This window comes from Colobus angolensis, unplaced genomic scaffold, assembly GCF_000951035.1.
Source record: "Colobus angolensis palliatus isolate OR3802 unplaced genomic scaffold, Cang.pa_1.0 Scaffold9, whole genome shotgun sequence".
NCBI classification, from domain to species: Eukaryota; Metazoa; Chordata; class Mammalia; order Primates; family Cercopithecidae; genus Colobus; species Colobus angolensis.
This window is the reverse complement of record NW_012122931.1, coordinates 12566753-12581779: the sequence shown is the minus strand read 5'-3', so window position 1 is coordinate 12581779 and position 15027 is coordinate 12566753. Positions and strand designations below refer to the sequence as shown.

The window sequence follows — 15027 nt, the reverse complement described above, 5'->3', positions numbered from 1 at the left end:
TAGCTAGGAATATATAGTATAATCTGAAGTTAATCATTAGAGAAAATCAGATTTCTAAATTAAGAAATATTCTGAGGCTGGGCACGCTGGCTCATGCTTGTAATCCCAGGACTTTGGGAGGCCGAGGCAGGCAGATCACCTGAGGTCAGGAGTTCGAGACCATCCTGGCCAACATAATGAAACCCTATCTCTACTAAAAACACAAAAATTAGCTGGGCATGGTAGTGTGCATCTGTACTCCCAGCTACTCAGGAGGCTGAGGCAGGAGAATCCCTTGAACCCGGGAGGCGGAGGTTGCAGTGAGCCAAGATTGCACCACTGCACTACAGCCTGGGGACATAGCGAAAGTCCATCTCAAAAAAAAAAAAAAAAAAGAAATATTCTGTAAAATAAATAGCCTGTATTCTTCAAGAATATGTGTCATGAAAGTTCCAGAATAAAGACGACAAAAAGGCTGGGCGCGGTGGCTCAAGCCTGTAATCCCAGCACTTTGGGAGGCCGAGACGGGCGGATCACGAGGTCAGGAGATCGAGACCATCCTGGCTAACACGGTGAAACCCCGTCTCTACTAAAAACTACAAGAAACTAGCCGGGCGAGGTGGCGGCGCCTGTAGTCCCAGCTACTCGGGAGGCTGAGGCAGGAGAATGGTGTAAACCCGGGAGGCGGAGCTTGCAGTGAGCTGAGATCCAGCCACTGCACTCCAGCCCGGGCGACAGAGCAAGACTCCGTCTCAAAAAAAAAAAAGACGACAAAAAAGAGACATGACTAGAACATACAGAAAGTGATCTTGAACTGGATCTTACACTTGAATACCATAAAAGATATTTTTGGAATAGTTGACAAAACGGGAATATGAACTACAAATTGTATATAGTACTGTATTGTATCATTATTTTTTAAAAATTTAATGAATGTGGCCGGGCGCGGTGGCTCAAGCCTGTAATCCCAGCACTTTGGGAGGCCGAGACGGGCGGATCACGAGGTCAGGAGATCGAGACCATCCTGGCTAACACGGTGAAACCCCGTCTCTACTAAAAACTACAAGAAACTAGCCGGGCGAGGTGGCGGCGCCTGTAGTCCCAGCTACTCGGGAGGCTGAGGCAGGAGAATGGCGTGAACCCAGGAGGCAGAGCTTGCAGTGAGCTGAGATCTGGCCACTGCACTCCAGCCTGGGCGACAGAGCAAGACTCTGTCTCAAAAAAAAAAAAAAAAAAAAAAGACAATTTTAAAAAAAAAAAAATTTAATGAATGTAATAGTTACATAAGAGAGTATCCTTGTTTTCAGGAAACACACTGAAGTATTAAAGGAAAGGAGCATAAAATAAGCAACCTACTCTCAAATGGTTCAGAAGAGAGGGAAAAATAACAAATATGGCAAAATATTAGAAACTGCTGAATGTTGGTAAGGAATGTACAAAAAATTCTCTGCATTATTCTTACAACTTTTCCACAAATACGAAATTATTTCAAAATTACAAATTACAAATACATGGTTATCAATCAAAACAATACAGCTTAAGAGCTGAAAGATTATCTGGATTCAAAATACAAACCCTTTTTCTAAGTGAGGCTATTGAGGTCCAGAGAAGTTAAGTGTTTAAGCCAAGGTAACATATCTAGTTACCAACAAAATTGGAACTATAATGGCAAAAACCACAATTGCTTTTGCACCAATCTAATAGAACCAAGGACTTTAAAAAATTTTTTAATTTTGTCTTTTTTCTTTCTTTCTTTTTTTCACCTCCCAGGGTTTCTCTGCTAGCAAGGACTTCTTTTAAAAACTGAGATAAAATTAACCATTTTAACTGCACAATTCAGTGGTATCTACTATCTTCACAATGTTGTACAACCATCAACTCTGTCTAATTTAAGACATTTTCATCACCCCAAAGGAAACTCATTGCCATTAAGCAGTCACTGTTCATACACTCTATACACAGCCCCTGGCAACAGTAGGCTGTCTGGTTTCTTTCATTTACGTGGTTTTTTTTTTCTTTTTCTTTTTTTTTTTTTTTTGAGACAAAGTCTCGCTCTGTCACGTAGGCTGGAGTGCAGTGGCACAATCTTGGCTCACTGCAACCTCCGCCTCCTGGGTTCAAATGATTCTTGTGCCTCAGCCTCCCGAATAGCTGGGATGACAGATGTGCACCATCATGCCCAGCTAATTTTTTTGTATTTTCAGTAGAGACAGAGTTTTGCCATATTGGCCAGGCTGGTCTCAAACTCCTGACCTCAACTTATCTACCTGCCTCAGCCTCCCAAAGTGCTGGGATTACAGGTGTGAGCCACCTCGCCCGACCTAATGTAGTATTTTTGAAGCTCATCCATATGCAGCATATATATGCATTTATTCCTTTAATGGCTGAGGAATAGCCTATTTATGGACATAATACATTTTGTTAATCCATTTATCACTTGATGGACATTTGGATTGTTTCCACCTTTTGACTATTGTGAATAATGCTGCAATAAACACTTGTATACAAGTATTAGTTTGAATATCTGTTTTCTATTCTTTTGGGTATACATCTAGGAATAAAACTGCTGGGTCATATGGTAATTGTTTAACTTTTTAAGGAACTGACAAATTATTTTCCAAAGCAGCACACCATTTTACATGCCCACATTCTCCACATTCTCATCAACATTTGTTATGTTCCATTTTTAAAAATTATGGCTACTCCCAGCATTTTGGGAGGCCGAGATGGGAGGACCACTTGAGGCCAGGAGTTCTGAAGTTACAGTGGGCTAAAACCGTGCCACTGCACTCCAACCTGAGCAATGGTGCAAGACCCTGTCTCTAAAAAAATGAAATAAAATAATGGCCAAGTGGGTATAAACAAGTATGTCACTGTGATTTTGATTTGCATCTCCCTAATAACTAAATACACTCAGGATTTTTTCATGTGCTTGTTAGCCATCGTGTCTCTTCTTTGGAGAAATGTCTATTCAAGTTATTTACCCACTTTTAAATTAGGCTGTCTTTTTGTTTCTGAGCTGTAGAAAAAAGATATTTGACACCTAGTCTAGTGCTTCTTTAAAAGTAAGCATCAGAAACATCTAAAGATAACATTCTTTAATTCTGTATAGAAGTAGATTTTTGAAGTATTTTAAAAATTTGTATAACGGAAAATTTTAAACATACATAAAAGCAGAGATAACATGCACCCATAACACGGCTTTTGCCAGTCAGGTTTCATCTAATTCTTGCTCATTTTTGTAGTTTACTTTGGCTGGAGTATCTAAAAGTCCCAGACAATATATTACTTCATCCTTAAGTACTTCATTTCAGTATGTAATTCTAACCGATAAGACTTAAAACATTGTTTTAATATAACACCACTATCACACCTAACAAAAGTAATATATTTTCTTTCTTTTTTGAGACAGGGTCTTGTTCTGTCACCCAGGCTGGAATGCAGTGGCATAATTGCACTCACTGCAACTTCCACCTCCTGAGCTCAAATGATCCTCCTGACCACAGGCATGTGCCACCACACCCGACTCATTTTTGTAGAGATGGAGTTTCGCCATATTGCCCGGACTGGTCTCCAACTCCAGGACTCAAGCAATGCGGCGCCTAGGCCTCCCAAAGTGCTGGGATTACAGGCATGAGTCATCCCACCCAGCCACATTATTTTCTTAAAGTGATCTAATATTCAGTCTATTCTATTTTCTCCCATTGTCTCAAAAATGTCTTCTCAAAGTATCCAAAGTTCACATATTGCTTTTGATTGACGTATCTATAGGCTTTAGAAAAAAATCTGTATCAATTCTCCACCATCCTCTAACTCTCTCATTTAAAAGAAAATCCATTTGTTAAAGAAAAATTTTTCTGAAAAGTTTCCCACGTTATAGATCTGATAATTTTGCACTGACAATATTTTTAATTTTTTATATATTATTTTTTGAGACAAGGTGTTGCTTTGTCACCCAGGCTGGAGCACAGTGACATCATCACGGCTCACTGTGGTCTCAACTTCACGAGCCTCTGATCTTAGCCTCCTGAGGAGCTAGGACCACAGGTGCATGCCACCATGCCTGGCTAATTTTTGTATTTTTGGTAGAGACGGGGTTTCACCATGTTTCCCAGGCTGGTTTCAAACTCCTGGGCTCAAGTGATCTGCCTGACTTGGCCTCCCAAAGCTCTGGGATTGTAGGCATGAGCCACTGTGCCCAGCCTATAATATTTTAAGTGTGGTCCTCTAGCCTTCTTAATTCATGTAAAGTTTGTTTGCTGCCAAGGGCACCTCTTATTCCATGCATCATGTCAAGATATACACAGTACAGGCCTATTTTTTTCACTTTTAGTAATGCTAAGATTTATCAGTGGGTTCAGACTTTATCCACCTATTATAAATTTCCCCAGTTACCTCTCATCTAATGGGTTTAACAGCCATAAATAATTCTTGCTGAAGCCCATTAATACATATGGGGATGCAAAATTGTGATTTTTCTAATTGTATCATTTTCTAAATGTATTATTAATTTTAATTCAGCTAAAAGAGGAAACTTTCCTCAATATGTCAGAATCGTCCCTGAAATTGTTTGTACATACTGTGTTTCAATGCATTAGAGTCATTCATTATGATGTTTAAATTGCCCCACTTACATCTAGTAGGAGCTCCTTCATGTTCAATTCTTTGTCCTTTCAACAAAATTGTCTCTCCCTTATCTCTTTCTCTGGGGGTCAACTGATCCTCCCACCCAAGCCTCCCAAAGTACTGGGATTATAAGCTTTTTTGCTTCCCCTCTCCCCACCCAGCACATGACTTCCTATCCCAGGACTGGAATAAGGCATTTACCCAAAGAGCCCTGCCTCTGTTTAGTGGGAAATGGTATATATGAAAGCCCACAATCTGGGTGTTATGGTTATTCATCACTTCTAAGCATTTTCAGTGGACAGACCATGGACATTGGCATTTTTTAGAAATAGAAAAACAAATGAGTCTGTATTAAAATTGCCAATTCAAATTTAAGGCTGCAGGAGTTTTACTTAAATCTTTGATTTTATACTTGTATCTTTCTTTCTTTCTTTTTTTTTTTTTTTGAGATGGAGTTTTGCTCTTTCACCCAGGCTAGAGTGAAGTGGCATGATCTTGGCTCACTCAACCTCTGCCCCCAGGTTAGAGTGATTCTCATGCCTCAGCCTCCTGACTAGCTGAAATTACAAACACCTGCCACCATGTCTGGCTAATTTTTGTATTTTTAGTAGAGATGGGTTTTTGCCATGTTGGCCAGGCTAGTCTTGAACTCCTGACCTCAGGTGATCCACCCACCTTGGCCTCCCAAAGTGCTGGGATTACAGGTGTGAGCCATGTGCCCGGCCTTGTATCTTTTTTTTAAAGGCTGAAAGTCTTGATTCTGGTGGCATTAACATAATTATTTGCTTACTTGTTTTATGCTACTGTGTGTCTGTTTAAGTTTCTAAATAACAATACCAGTAGAATTATGAATATGACAAATGAATATAATTTAGGATTTATTGTATATTCCACTAGGGATATAAAAGTCAAAACACTGTGTTCTAAAGTAACCTGAAATAATTCATTCTTGAATGGATATGCTACCAACTTGTTTTAGCTTTATTTTTAGGTATTATTTTAATCATTTTAAATTAAATTAAAAAAATATTTAAAGTTGTTTTATAATTACATAAAACATTTATGTGGTTCCAAAGTACAAAACAAGATAGAGTTGACAAGGTATAGTTTCTGTCCCTGTCTGCTTTCCCTTGATTCCTTGTTCTTCTACATACTGGTATTAGTCTTTTTTTTTTTTTTTTTTTACCATTGTTTCTTTTGGAAAATTTAAACGAGTAAGTTGGATTTTCTCCCTCCTTCTCTTACTTAGAAAGTACTATACTGAGCACATCATTCTGGACCTTGCTTTTATTTTTTAACTTACCAACATATCTGGAGGTCACACCCTAGCAGAATATATACTTCTTCCTCATTTCTTTCGACAGCTGCATAGTACTACACTGGAAGGATATACCACAGTTTATTATACTAGTACCTTATTACGCATAGGCATTCAGGTTGTTTCCAGATGTTTGCTATTACAAATAGTGCTTTTATAACTTTATGCATTCTATACCTTCCGTTGTCTCTTTGGGATAGATTCCTAGAAGTGGGATTGCTAGACCAAAGGGTAAACACAGAGGTAATATTTTCAGATGTTGCCCAAATTCCTCTCTTGCACCACTTTGCATGCCCGTGACTACTGGATGAGAGTACCTCACACCCTTGCCAACAGATTTTCAGACTTTAAGATTCTGCCAATCTGATAGGTGAGAAATGGTATTTCTTGCATCTTTTGTCAATTTTTCAATTGGTTGTTGGTCTTTTTCTTCTGAATTTTTAGACATACCGTATATATTAGTTATATTAGCCCTCTGTGTACATTTGTTACATAATTTATATTTCCCCCAGTTGGTCTTCTTTTTCCTTTGGTTATAATTTTTTTGTGATGTAAATTAAACATAAAAATTATACAGTCAAATATCAATTTCTCCCCTTATTGTTTCTAGATTTTGAGTTAAAGTTAGAAAAATGTTCCCTACTCACAGGTTATACAGAAATATATTCTTTTATTGATTTTTATTACTATATAATTTATTTTTATTTTTAATAAGGATTTCTGACATGTTTGTAATTTATACAGTTTATAGAGAATAAGAAATGCATCTGATTTTGTCTTTTTCCACATTTTGATCTAGTTGTCCCAATATCACTTATTAAAGTTTCCTTTCCAAAAATAAATTCTACCCGAACTGTAGTTCTAAATCACAAATTTCAAATAATAAACCTTCTAGAAGAAAACACAGCAGGGTACTTCATAACCTTGGTACAGGTGAAGATTTTTTAAGACAGAACATAGATAACACTAATCATAAATAATTATCCCCTAAAAACGATTAAGAGTTTAAACATTTTTTTCAGACCAAAAAACAGCTTACCTTTCTTTGGTTTATTACGTGTTCAGTCTTAGGCCTCTAACTTGGTTTTCTAATTTGTAAAACTGTAGCTATATTGCCTATCTTGACGGCAATTGAAGCTTAAATGAGAAATTTGTTTTAAAACACAAAAACACTGTCTATCATATAAATTAAGATTAATAAAAATGGATTTATCTTGGCTGGGTGCAGTGGCTATAATCCTAGAATTTTGGGAGGCTAGGCGGGCGGATCACCTGAGGTCAGGAGTTCCAGACCAGCCTGGCCAACATGGTGAAACCCTGTCTGTACAAACAATAGAAAAATTAGCCGGGTGTGATAGTGTGTGCCTATAGTTCCAGCTACTTAAGGGGCTAAGTCAGGAGAATTGCTTGAACCTGGATGTCGAGGCTGCAGTGAGCCAAGACTGTGCCACTGCACTCCAGCGTGGGTGACAGAGTGAGACACTGTCTCAAACAAAACAAAACAAAACAGCAATAACAACAACAAAAACAAATTTATCTTTAATTATATCAATATTTGTACATATAAAGACAGGTTGAGTCTCAGGATTCACCGAGCTCCAGAAATTGGCATCCTCAAGCCCCTTACTAATAAAAAAGGTAAGATAGTAACCTATCTTACCTGGCCCTAAAAACTGGCATCCTCGAGCCCTGACAGCGGCCCATAGATTGGCAGACAACTGCTGAGGGTTCTGGTGCTGTAATATCAGTTCTGTTACAGTTCTTTCTCCAAGGGAACGAGCTGCTCGCATGGCTCTTACACGACCTTCTTCCTCCACCAGTTGACAGTTTACAAGTGTCACCAGTTTCCTTTGCATTGGACGGCTCAGTGCACTCTGGTTCAAACTAGCTACACCTTTAGGAAAAGGGAAACAAAGGGAGCTAAAGCTTTTCCAATTAAAAATAAAAGTCAATTTTCATTATCTGTGTTTAACGATTAAGCCATAATTCCTAATGAGTCCCTTGTAATGTGCTTTCATTTTTCTAACAGTATTCTGTCTGTTATTACATTAATAATATTATATTGATAAAAGCACTATTAAACAATGAATTCAAATACGGTACAAATTTCAAGATGCAGTGACTCTGGTAAATTTTTTTTTTTTTTTTAGACAAGATCTTACTCCCATTGCCCAGGTTGAGTGCAGTGGCACGATAACAGCTCACTGCAGCCTCAACTTCCTGGGCTCATGTGATTCTCCTACACCGGCCTCCTCAGTAGCTGGGACTACAGGCATGTGCCACCAAGCCTAGCTAATTTTTTGTATTTTTAGTAGAGATGGGCTTGGTCTCAAACTCCTGGGGTCAAGAAATCCACCCACCTCAGCCTCATAAAGTGCTCCAATTACAGGCATGAAGCCACCACGCCCAGCTTTAATTTTTTTTTTTTTTCTTGAGACGGAGTCTCGCTCTGTCGCCCAGGCTGGAGTGCGCTGGTGCCATCTCGGCTCACTGCAAGCTCCACCTCCCGGGTTCACGCCATTCTCCTGCCTCAGCCTCCCAAGTAGCTGGGACTACAGGCGCCCTCCACCATGCCTGGCTAATTTTTTGTATTTTTAGTAGAGACGGGGTTTCACCATGTTAGCCAGGATGGTCTCTATCTCCTGACCTTGTGATCTGCCCACCTAAGCCTCCCAAAGTGCTGGGATTACAGGCATGAGCCACCATACCCGGCCCCAGCTTGAATTCTTAATGACAATATTGGTTATTTTCAGAAAATGGGACAAGGTAATTTTCTCAATCTATACATTTTTCAAGGCATTTCTCAAGCAAACTCCTTTTCCACAATTTAATAGGGTATCCACATCAAGTCATTCAAGGTAAATGTACCACCAAGCCCTACTTATAAGTAAAAATGCATTTTATGAACTTACCTTTACCTCCACTTAGTGGTTTTAAGTAGAGTGCCAAATCCTCAACGCATTTCTTTGCAACCTCATAGTGTTTATTCTCACCTAGATTACTTAACTTAATTGACTGATGATCTGGTACCTTAAAAAAAAAAAAAAAAAAAAAAAAGAAGTGTTGCAGAAATACATTCATTCAGCTCATACAACTATTATTTATGTACTTGGTAATAATCTTGGTGAGTATAAAATTATAATGCATAGATAATACATGAAAGCCATTTAAGTAAAATTAAAGTCAAACACCTAGCCAAACTGCTTTCTACAAACCAAAAATAAGGCCAGTCATGGTGGCTCAGGCCTGTAATCTCAGCGCTTTGGGAGGCCAAGGAGGCAGATTAACTGAAGTCAGGAGTTTGAGACCAGCCTGGCCAACATGGTGAAATCCTATCTCTACTAAAAACTACAAAAATTAGACAGGTGTGGGGGTGGACGCCTGTAATCCTAGCTACTCAGGAGGCTGAGGCAAGAGAATCTCTTGAACCCAGGAGGCTGAGGTTGGAGTGAGCTCAGATTGCACCGTGCACTTCAATCTGGGTGACAGAGCGAGACTCCATCTCAAAATAAGAGCAGCAGCAGCAACAACAAAAAATAACATACTTAATAGCAGGAGCTGTGTGGATTAATGAAGAAAGAAAAGAAGCAGAAAGTTAACAGTATTATATCAATGCTAATTTCTTGGTGTTGGATGTTAACACTAGGTTAAGTTGCGGAAAGTTATACAAGTTCTCTGAATAGTATTTCTTGCAACTTTTTTGTGGGTCCGAAAGAATTTCAAAATTAAAGAGTGGAGAAAAAAGGCAGAGTTGTTTTTTCTTTTCCCCCCATAGCACTTATCACCTTTTCACTATATTATTTACTTAAGATAAGCATTATAAGATACAGTGTTTTCATTCAAACGTCAAAACTTGGGTAAAAATTGCAGCTCTGCTACTTCTATGAATGACCTTGAGTAAATTACTTAATTGCTCCAAGTCATAATTTCCATATCTGCAAAATGAAGATGAAAATCTGTATTTTGTAGTGTCACTACAAAAGTGCAATATAATTCAACAAATATTTATATTTATGGAGAGCTTACCATGCACTGGGCACAGTTATAGGTACCAGGGATATATCAACGAGCAAAACAGACAAAATGTTTTGCCCTTGTGGAGCTCACATTCTAGTGGGGAGTAGAAGAGGCAGCCAATCAATAAATTAAAAACATAATAAATAAATACGTAGTGTTTCAAGAGGTGAAATTATAGAGCAAAGATAAGGGGGACTGGAAATACTAGCAAGGGGTTACAATTTTAATTAGGGTGGTCAGGACTGGCTCCTTGAAAACTGTGAGATGCGAATAAAGAATGTGAAGGGAGAGGCTAGGCACGGTTGCTCACGCCAATAATGCCAGCATTTTGGGAGGCCAAGGTGGGCAGATCACTTGAGGTCAGGAGTTCGAGACCAGCCTGGCCAACATGGTGAGACCCCATCTCTACCAAAAATACAAAAGTTAGCTGGGCATGGTGGGGTGCACCTGTAATCCCAGCTACTCGGAAGGCTGAAGCAGGAGAATCACTTGAACCTGGGAGGTGGAGGATGCAATGAGCCGAGATTGTGCCACTGCACTCTAACCTGGATGACAGTGAGAGAGTCCATCTCAAAAAAAAAAAAAAAAGAAAATGGAGACAGACTGAACATTCTAGGCAAAGGTAACAGTCACTATAAAAGCCATCAGGTGGCAATATACTTGGTATATCTCAGAACTGGCTAAGGGAAGCCAGTGTAGCTTAAGCAGAATAAGAACAGTAGTAGAAGAGGTAACAGAAGTCACATTGTAAAGACCTGTAGGCAATTTAAGGACCAACTGAGATAACATTTACAAATGATATTAACACAGTACCCACTGACTTATAGCAAATGCTAAATAAATGGTAGCTAGTTTTTTTGCTTTTTTTTTTGAGATAGGGTCTTACTCCCATCACCCAGGCTGGAGTGCAGTGGCATAATCTTGGCTCTCTGCAGCCTTAACCTCCTGGGCTCAAATGAACTTCCCATCTTACCATCTCAGCCTCCCAAGTAGCTGGGACTACAGTCACACACCACCATGCCTGACTAATTTTTGTATTTTTTGTAGAGATGGGGTTTCACCATCTTGCCCAGGCTAGTCTCGAACTCCTGGCCTCAAGCGGCCTGCCCACCTCAGCCTCCCAAAGTGCTGAGATTACAGGCGTAAGCCACTGGGTCTGGTGGTTAGCTAGTACTCTGACAAAAAGTTTGTATTTTATCAAATCTAAAATGTTATTGTTTGCAAGAGACATTATTTTATACTCCATTAACAAAAATATATTGCTAATTAAATTAAGATACACTATCGATTGTAGATGCACCTTGATTTCATGGTGTGTAACTTGATTATAAACACTGAAAAGAGATTTTGTGCTTTACAAGGAGGACTTCAAATTCAAGATACTAAGGGAATGAATGAAGTACTTTGGTTTATTGGATTTTCTATCAAATCAGAAAAATAATTCCTTTTTGGCTTTAATATGCAGTACATGATGTATAGAATTTCATCTTCTTCGTAACCTGTAAAATGGGGATAATAACCACCTGAAAAGCTATGGTAAGAATTAGTAATAATAAACGCTGAATACTTACTGTCAAACCTAATGTAAAGTAGACCCTCATTAAATAGAAGTTATTTCAAATCTAGAGTCTTGCTTTGATTCAATAAAATAATTACAAACACGAATTCTATAGCACATGTTCTTTTTTTTTCCCTAATGTTCGACTCAAGCATCACATAGCTCAGAGGTGTCTTTTGGCTTCTGTGGGCCACACTGGAAGAACTGTCTTGGGCCACACATAAGATACACTAACACTAACAATAGCTGATGAGCTTAAAAAAAAAGAAAGTTTACGAATTTGTGTTGGGCCGCACTCAAAGCTGTCCTGGGCTGCATGCAGCCTGAAAGTCAGATAAGCTTGATATAGCATATGGTCATAAGAAATCATGCAGAATTTATTACTGACACATTGGTTTTTGGTTTTCCATATAAACATCCCTACACAGACCCTATTTTTTCATTTGCACTATTATACAAAAAGTTAAGTGAGGTAAAAAAGAGTAACAACGACAACAGAAAAACCTGTTTCTGGTCAAAGCTTTGATTACATTTCTTTTCATATCACCTAGTGAACAAACATGTATGCTTATATAAAAACGTTTCTTATCCACCAAAATCACTTACATACATAAATTTTAGCCACAGAATTAAAGAAATATGTAACTATAATATAATCTATGGTTTGTATAAGGATATGACATTATCTAAAGAAAATCTTTTGCAGAATACAATCATGAAAATCAGGTACATTGAGATTTATTTTTTACACCTTAATGATCACTAAACTTTATACCTATTACTGAACAAAGTTCAATAACTATTTCATGTAACAAATTATTAGGTTGCTGCAAAAGTAATTGCAGTTTTTGCCATTAAAGCCACGTAAGATGGCTGGGTGCAGAGGCTCATGCCTGTAATCCTAGCACACTGGGAGGCCGAGGTGGGCGAATTACCTAAGGTCAGGAGTTCCAGACCAGCCTGGCCAATATAGTGAAACCCTGTCTCCACTAAAAATACAAAAAAAATTAGCTGGGTATGGTGGTGCGTGCCTGTAGGCCCAGCTACTTGGGAGGCTGAAGCAGGAGAATCACTTGAACCCGGGAGGCGGGAATTGCAGTGAGCCCAGATTACACCACTGCACTCCAGGCTGGGAGACAGAGAGACTCTCTGTCTCAAAAAAAAAAAAAAAAAAGGCCACATAAGATGCACTAACACTAACGATAGCTGATGAGCTAAAAAAATAAAAATAAAAATAAATCACAAAAAAAATCTCACAATGTTTTAAAAGTTTATGAATTTGTGTTGGGCTGCATTCAAAGATGTCCTGGGCCGCATGTGGCCTGAAGGCTGGACAAGCCGTTAAAATAATGGCAAAAACAGCGATTACTTTTGCACCAACCTATAGTAAAATCTTGAACACTTACCTGGGCTCCGACTAACTGGAGAAGTGCAAAGTTGACAGGAAGTACATCAATATCTGTGTTGATGGCAGTCTGGTCAAAAGGACAAGCTTTTCGATGAAGTTTATTCAAGCAGGTCTTGCAAACAGTGTGTGAACAACCTAAACTGATGGGTTTGTGCACATTCTCATCAAATTCATTATAGCAGATTGGACAGGACAGAAATTCTGTCCATTGAGCTGCCTGCACAGGCATTGTGGAAGCTGGACGCTCGGGTTAGCAGTCTAGCAGATCATTATTTTGCTGTGTAGTGTTTTGTAAGCTAGAAATGGACAAAAGTATGAATTAACCACATATTCATCATTCACCTTTCAAGAGTTAATTGCTTAAATAACCAATGGCTTCAGAACTAAAATACTTCTGAATAATTTCATAACATTTGGATGTATTTTTTAAAAAACCTACTTACGGAATTAATTAAATTTCTGAAATTCTGCATGGAAACAATACCTTAATAGTGTTCCTTTCAACTAAACTGTATTTATATTGGTTGCTCACATAATAATCATCAAAGCTTTTATGTTTTTTTCTCAATGACCACATCAAACAAGCAAATTAACTTTCCATATTCCATTTTTAGGAACACAAATTACTTTGGACTGCTGGGGTGTTTGTTTTGTTGTTTTGTTTTTTAAGTGTTTCCCTTGGATAACCAGTACCCCAAAACATAATAAGGTATGGCCAGGAGTTAGTGAACTTTGAAAACTACTCATCCAAATAATATTGTAGAGACTCAAGTGTGAAGAAAACAGCCTTGCCACCTGAAAGAAGAAATCTCTGACAAGACTTGGCTAGGAAGCAAAATGAGGTACTGAAAATCAACATATAAGAGAAGACTGTGATGAGTGAGAGATGATTAAGAGAGTTGTTTGTTCATAAATGAAAGATAATGCTGACCACAACATACAGTGCCAAAGTAAAACCAACAAAAAAATTGTCTTAAAAATCGTGTATTGTTCATTACAATACTTCTGATAAAACTATATTATTTAGTGATTGATATACATAACCAAAACTGTAAAGTCCAATGAGGAAGACGTAGAAGAAAAAACATTATTCTAAAAAGTTATATAGGCATGATTAAAAACTGAAAAGGCATATATAAAAAAAAACAGTGAGAGAATTTTTCTTGTTTCTAAGATCAAAATATTCCTGCCTGGCATGGTGGCTCACACCTATAATTGCAGCACTTTGGGAGGCCAAGGTGGGAGGATCACCTGAGGTCAGGAGCTCGAGACCAGACTGACTAACATGAATAAACCCCATTTCTACTAAAAATACAAAATTAGCCACGCGTGGTGGCACATGCCTGTAATCTCAGCTACTAAGGAGGCTGAGGGAGGAGAATTACTTGAATCTGGAAGGCGGAGGTTGCAGTGAGCCAAGATCACGCCATTGCACTCCAGCCTGTTCAACAAGAGTGAAACTTTGTCTCAAAAAAAAAAAAAATCCACAATTTTAGTAAAGTAAAAGATTTAGTAGCAAAACAACACTAATTTGAACACACTAAACTTCCCAGATTTTCTTTATCTTCCAATTCAAGACTTATATAAGTCTGACAAAAGCTCTCTGGTGAACAAGAAATCTAGGTATTTAGGGCAATTAAACAACCAATACTTTATTTCACAGGAATGTTTACCAACCCAAATATATTAGTTCCACAGAAATTAGATGTTTAAAAATGTAGTCACATTCAGGAGAGAAAAAATACATAACTGAAAGTATTCTCCATTATGCCAACAAACAAAAAAATTCTATTAGCCTTTATTGTGTTTCTTTTTTTTTTTTGAGACAGTCTTGCTCTGTCACCCAGACTGGAGTGCAACGGCGCGATCTCGGCTCACTGCAACCTTTGCCTCCTGGGTTCAAGTGATTCTCCCGCCTTGGCCTCCCAAGTAGCTGGGATGGCACCTGCCATCATGCCTGGCTAATTTTCGTAGAGAAGGGGTTTCACCATGTTGGCCAGGCTGGTCTTGAACTCCTGACCTCACGTGTCTGGCTGCCTCAACCTCCCAAAGTGCTGGGATTGCAGGCATGAGCCACCGTGCCTGGACCTGTGCTTTTATATTCACAAAAACCAAGATTAA

General features: G+C 38.5%; 1 protein-coding gene across 1 annotated transcript in view; it reads right to left on the bottom strand.

Annotated features, from left to right (window-relative positions):
- Positions 1–15027, bottom strand: part of RC3H2 (ring finger and CCCH-type domains 2) — a 58838-nt gene that overhangs the window by 37647 nt on the left and 6164 nt on the right. Inside the window, exons 2-4 of the mRNA XM_011931418.1 lie at positions 12905–13202; positions 8836–8953; positions 7584–7817 (exon numbers count right to left, since the gene is read on the bottom strand). Of these exons, the coding sequence (XP_011786808.1) occupies positions 7584–7817; positions 8836–8953; positions 12905–13135 (583 nt within the window). The 5' untranslated portion in view covers positions 13136–13202. The remainder of the gene's footprint in view (positions 1–7583; positions 7818–8835; positions 8954–12904; positions 13203–15027) is intronic.